Source organism: Nicotiana attenuata, chromosome 1 (genome assembly GCF_001879085.1).
Source record: "Nicotiana attenuata strain UT chromosome 1, NIATTr2, whole genome shotgun sequence".
Classification (NCBI taxonomy): Eukaryota; Viridiplantae; Streptophyta; class Magnoliopsida; order Solanales; family Solanaceae; genus Nicotiana; species Nicotiana attenuata.
Genome location: NC_031989.1, coordinates 7,747,714 through 7,753,873, shown reverse-complemented (window position 1 = coordinate 7,753,873; position 6,160 = coordinate 7,747,714). Strand labels below are relative to the sequence as shown.

The 6,160-nt window shown below is 37.3% G+C and overlaps 1 protein-coding gene across 1 annotated transcript; it reads left to right on the top strand.

Moving 5' to 3' along the window:
• LOC109232716 lies at positions 1–1,482 on the top strand. Its single transcript, XM_019398462.1, has one exon. The coding sequence runs from the start codon at positions 1–3 to the stop codon at positions 1,480–1,482; it is 1,482 nt and encodes a 493-aa protein (XP_019254007.1).

Here is a 6,160-nt window from a genome sequence, read left to right as displayed (position 1 = left end):
ATGGTCAAGCTTATCACATGGAATGTCAGAGGCCTGAATAAAGTATATAAGCAGGCCGAGTTAGAAAAGTTTATGAAGAATAATAAAGTAGGATTGATTGCAATATTAGAACATAGAGTACAAGGAAAGTATGCAGAACAAATAATCAAAAAAATAGCTCTAGAGTGGATTTGGTGTTCAAATTATGATGCAAATGGAAGGAGTAGAATATGGATATTATGGAATTCGAATGAAGTAGTATTTACTGTGATATCTACATCCACACAGCTTATACATGGGGCTGTGCGGATATGTGCTCTGAATGTAGGATTCCAACTAACAATAGTATATGGCTTACATAATTTGGTGAATAGAAGATCATTATGGGGTGAACTACAAGCTATTGCTTCTCTACAAAAAGAGGCATGGATTTTAATGGGTGACTACAATGCTATACTGCACTATGATGACAGAATTAAAGGGAACCCAGTACAGGAATATGAGGTGGCTGACTTCAAGAAGTTTATGATGGATACTAATATGATGAAGCTTAAAACGAATGGAAAAAGATATACATGGACAAATAACCATGTACTAAGCAAAATTGACTGGGCGCTTATGAACAGTGAATGGATGACTACTTGGACACATGTGGAAGCTACAGCTCTTGATCCGCATTTCTCAGATCATTCACCTCTAGCCATAGAGGTAGGAGGAAGAGGAATCAAAGGGGCTAGGCCATTCAAATTTTTCAATCATTTGGCCCAGCATCCTGACTTTATTTCAATAGTGACAAATAAATGGGGAAGTGGGCAGCATATGAAGGGGATGGAAGCAATCTGGTATAAGCTTAAACAAGTTAAACAAGAACTGAAGACACTAAACTGCAGGAAATTCTCAAAAGTTACTAAAAAGGTAGATTATTACAGGAAAGAACTAAATGAAATGCAAATTGAAACAAGAGATCCTGAGAAACAGGTGGGGTTAGCTGATAAGGAGAGAGAAGTAAAACAACAACTAGAAAAATGGGTGGTGATTGAAGAAAGTATTCTTAAACAAAAATCAAGAGTGAAGTGGCTGCAATTAGGGGATGCAAAAAATGCTTATTTCTATGCTTGCATGAAGAATAGGACTGCCCATAAGCAAATCAGAAGGCTGAACACTGTTGATGGTAATATAGCACAGAATGAAAAGGAAGTGGAGAGTGAAATTGTAAAGTTCTATCAAAAATTGCTTGGAACAGCAGCTGCAGAATTACCAACAGTCCAAGTAGATGTACTGAATGAAGGAAACAAGCTAACTAGAGAACAACAGTTGAAAATGATAGAAGCAGTTTCTAGAGATGAAGTATATAATGCAATGAAGGATATTGATGACCAGAAGGCTCCGGGGTGTGATGGTTTCAATTCGTTTATTTTCAAGGAGAGCTGGAAGGTAATTGGAGAGGAAATCCCTGTGCTGTGCTGGAATTCTTTCACACTGGAAACATGTTCAACCCTATAAACTGCACATCTGTAACACTTGTCCCAAAGGTGAAGAATCCACTAACAATAAAGGAGTTCAGGCCCATATCTTGCTGCACGGTGCTGTATAAAATCATTTCAAAGATTATTACACCGAGACTACAACTGGTTATGCCTGACCTAATTGACCAAAGCCAGTCTGCCTTTGTGCCAGGAAGAATCATTAGTGATAATATCATCCTAAGTCATGAGCTCATAAAGGGATATAGAAGGAAAAGCATCTCGCCAAGGTGTATGATAAAAATTGATATGCAAAAAGCCTACGACTCAGTGGAATGGATCTATATTGAGCAAATGTTACATGGGCTGCACTTCCCTGTTAAGTTTACCAATTGGATAATGAGCTGCTTAAGGACAGTATCTTATTCAATTAATATTAATGGTAAGCCTAGTAGGCCATTTACTGCTAAGAGGGGCCTAAGACAAGGTGACCCAATGTCACCTTACTTGTTTGTTATTGTTATGGAATACCTGAGTAGGCTGCTGAAGAAATTGACAAAGAATCCTGCTTTCAAGTTTCATCATAAGTGTGCAAAGACGAAGATTACTCAACTGGGATTTGCAGATGATCTCCTATTGTTCTGTAAGGGTGACAAAGAATCTATACAGCTACTATACAATTACTTCAAGGTGTTCTCTGAGGCATCAGGACTTATTGCAAACCCAAACAAAAGCTCAGTCTATTGTGGAGGAATGAATCCAGTTCTACAGCAACAGGTTTTGGAGGTACTTGGATTCCCCAAAGGTGAGTTGCCTTTCAGGTACTTAGGTGTGCCTTTGAGCTCAAAAAGGCTGGCTATTGCTCAGTGCCAACCATTGCTGGATAAGATGCTTGGCAGAATTACAGGATGGACATCGAAATTCCTATATGCTGGAAGAATCATGTTGATTAAAAGTGTGCTTTTCTCGATATAAACATTCTGGTCACAAGTGTTTGTTATGCCAAAGAAGATTATGAATGAAGTTGTGGCAACATGCAGAAAATTCTTATGGAGGGGTGAGGTAAATGGATCGAACAAAGCACTAATTGCTTGGGAAACATTATGCCATCCCAAAACTGCAGGAGGAGTAAATTTTATTGATGTTGAACTATGGAGTAAAGCTGCAATTTGTAAACAATTATGGAATGTGTGCAAGAAGAAGGAAAAGCTGTGGGTGAGATGGGTGCATGCATACTATGGGGGGACAAGACAAATTTGGGAAGCCAAATGCACGCAAGCATCTTGGATAGTGCAGAAAATATTGAAGGCTCACAAATATGTAGAACAAGCTGGAATGAGCATGGAGGACTTCATCAACATGGAGCAGTTCTCAACTAATAAATTCTACTGCAAGCTAAGAGGTGATATATCAAAGGTGGAGTGGAAGAGATTGGTCTGCAATAATCAGAGTGCTCCTAAATGGAATTTTATACTTCTGCTCACGGCACACAGAAGACTATATACTAGAGACAGATTGAAGAAATGGGGAGTGATACAAGATGCAACGTGCCTTATGTGTGGAGCTACTGAGGAAAGCATTGAACATATGTTTTATGAATGCAAACTATCGAAGGAAGTGTGGAAAAAACTCCTACAGTGGCAGGGCATTATTAGACAGCCTATGAATTGGGAAGGTGAAGTACAATGGGCTATATCGAATCACAACAGGAAGAATGCAACCGATGAAGTATATAGGATGGCATGAGCTGGAAGTGTGTATCAAATCTGGCAGGAAAGAAATTTCAGAGTTTGCCAACAAAAGCAAAGATCAGTGGGGAAAATAGTCAAAGTGATTATACAAGAAATATTCTATCGAGCAAGCATGAAGACAAGGATGAGGAAAAAGCTACAAAGCCTGAATTTTTACCCATGAAATGATACAGAGTAGTTTAGGATTGTGTATGAAAGCCAGGAAATAGGTGGAAGAACACTGAAGGTTGGGACTATGTCTAACCCAGTGGAAGAAAAATAGGCTGTTTTTTTGTTTTCTTGAGCTGTACATATATTTTTTTGGTGAATAAAAATTTTTAATTACCAAAAAAAAAAAAGTATTAATGAGTATCTCTTTATATGAGGAATTGAATAGGAAATTCCCATCCATCTCTCTCTCTCTCTCTCTCTCTCTCTCTCTCTCTCTCTCTCTCTCTCTCTCTCTCTCTGTTCTTTCCCCAATTTTCCTTTGTTTTTCTCTGTTTTTTATCCTCTTTTTTTCAAGAAATTTATCAATGAATTTCAATTGTTATAATATAGAGTTTTAACTTAGCAATTTCCTTTCAAGTTGCACAATTAGTGTTCGAATTGAAATGCCAATCAATAAATTTTGAAGGTATTTGATTCTCCACCATTGACTGCCATTAAAGAGCACCAAAGTTTTGAATTCAAATTTGAATTTTCAAAAATTATTTTTTGTTTCGATTGGGTGTTGTTGCAAACAATTGAAAATATTCTTTGGAGTTTATATCTCAATTTTGAGGGTGTTTGGTGAAGATTAGACTTGATTTTGGCTGAATTTTCAGATTGAAATTCGAAGAAGAAGAAAAACACGTGACATAAAATAGTGACTATATTGCATTAAAGTTGTATTATAGTTGTATGTAAATTGTATTCTGTTGTAGTTATATATATTTTTTATTTGAATGTTGTACGAAAGTTGAAAAATAGTTGTATCATGTATGAATCGTTACATGAAATTTGTATTTAAGTTATAAATACTATCTTTTTACATAAAGTTATTGATATGTATCCAAATTACATTAAGAGAGGAAGTTTTTATTGGAGTTTTAGAGAGGAAGAAGAACACACCACATGCAAAATATATACAAATCATTTACAAAATACGTACAAAAGACATATTGTATAAAATTTGTATGAAATTGTATTTAAGTTATACGATGTTGTAATTGTATTTAACCGAGTAAAAATAATATATGAAAGTTGTAGATAAGTTATAAATAAGTTGTTGTAACAGCCCAGCCCGCTAGTGATATTGCCCGCTCCAGGCCTAGGCTCTCACGGGTTTAAAACGCGTCACTAGGATCTAAGGCTTGTTAACTTATATACTCAGCATCCCTCTTATGTTTTGCCGATGTGGGACTCTGTCTAAAGTTTGAGGTGTTACATATACCCCTTTTATGGACTCAGCGTTCTCGCTAAGGTTTTTCCCACCGCGCCCCACCGCATGGGATTTGTCTAGACTCAGCACTGAGGTTTGCCTCGCCTAACCGGGATTTGCCTAAACTCAGTTGAACTTTGACCCAGCATCGACAAGGCTGACACAAGAGTGGCTCTGATACCATTTGTAACATCCCAACCCGCTAGTAATATTGTCCGCTCTGGGCCTAGGCCCTCACGTGTTTAAAACGCGTCACTAGGGTCTAAGGCTTGTTAACTTATATATCCAGCATCCCTCTTATGTTTTACCGATGTGGGACTCTGTCTAAAGTCTGAGGTGTTACAGTTGTATACTATATAATTTATTTTTAATTTGTATTTTATTGTAGATATATTAAATTTATACAAAATTTATTTTTAATTTGTATGTTGTACCATGCCGTTATATATTAATCATCATTGATCTAATCGAAGCCCTCATGTAATAATCATGATACTATAGTTCAGAGTACAGATCAAGGTGATGTTATTGAAATTCCTAGGTCTACTGAGAATTTGCAATATGGGCAACCAAATGTACTTCCCCTAATAAAATTGGGCCAAAGGAAATTTTTAGTTGTGCATGAATTACTCGTCAAATTCCAGTTACGGGTAGCATTCAGAGTTGTCAACAATAAGGAGAACTCACAGTGCAGAAAATAGATTGATTGAAAAGGCAATGGTGAACATGAGAGCCTTTGGATAATCATCTCATCACGTCTCCTCAAATGCAAAGTTCCCTTTTTTCGTTTGTTATTACTGGGAAGATAGCAGTTCCATCACAATACAGAGATAATAGATTGATCGAAAAAGAAAATTACGCTGCAAAATTTAGAGCCGGGTATGTAACTAAGTGGGCCGCTAAAAAAAAGGAAAGAGGATAGGAGAAAAAAGAGAGGAAAAGAGTGTCACTAATTCCCTTAATTTAAGGCACTAATAATAAATTGTATATAACTTGTAAGTAAACTTCGATTAGGGTGGTATTATACAAAATTGTCACGACCCGGATTTCCCACCCTCGGGGGTCGTGATGGTGCCTACTAGTGAAAGCTAGGCAAGCCAACCAATCGAATTATTTACCTTGTTTCCATTTTAATCCGTTAACAATTAAGAACCAACATTTAATAAATAGCAGAATTTAATAAGCGGAAAACTGAAATGAAATGTTTTAATAATACTGCCAATACCAATCCGTAACAAAACTACCCAAGACTGGTGTCACAATTTCACAGACTATCTAGGAGTACTACAAATAAAGGTCTGAAAAAGTAATACAACACTGTCTCTGGAAATACATGAAAGAAACAGGATAAATGATAGAAGGAGACGCCAAGGCCTGCGGACGCCTGCAGGACTACCTCGGGTCGCCTAATGAACTAGAAGTAGCGACCTCACTGCGGTCAGAAAGCTACATCACCAAGATCTGTACAAAAGAGTGCAGAGTGTAGTATCAGCACAACCGACCCCATGTGCTGGTAAGTGCCTAACCTAACCTCGGCGAAGTAGTGACGAGGCTAGGACCAGACT

What these genes read in the sequence shown, in the direction of transcription:
- LOC109232716 (XM_019398462.1), top strand. Translation starts at nt 1, where the DNA reads ATGGTCAAGCTTATCACATGGAATGTCAGAGGCCTGAATAAAGTATAT.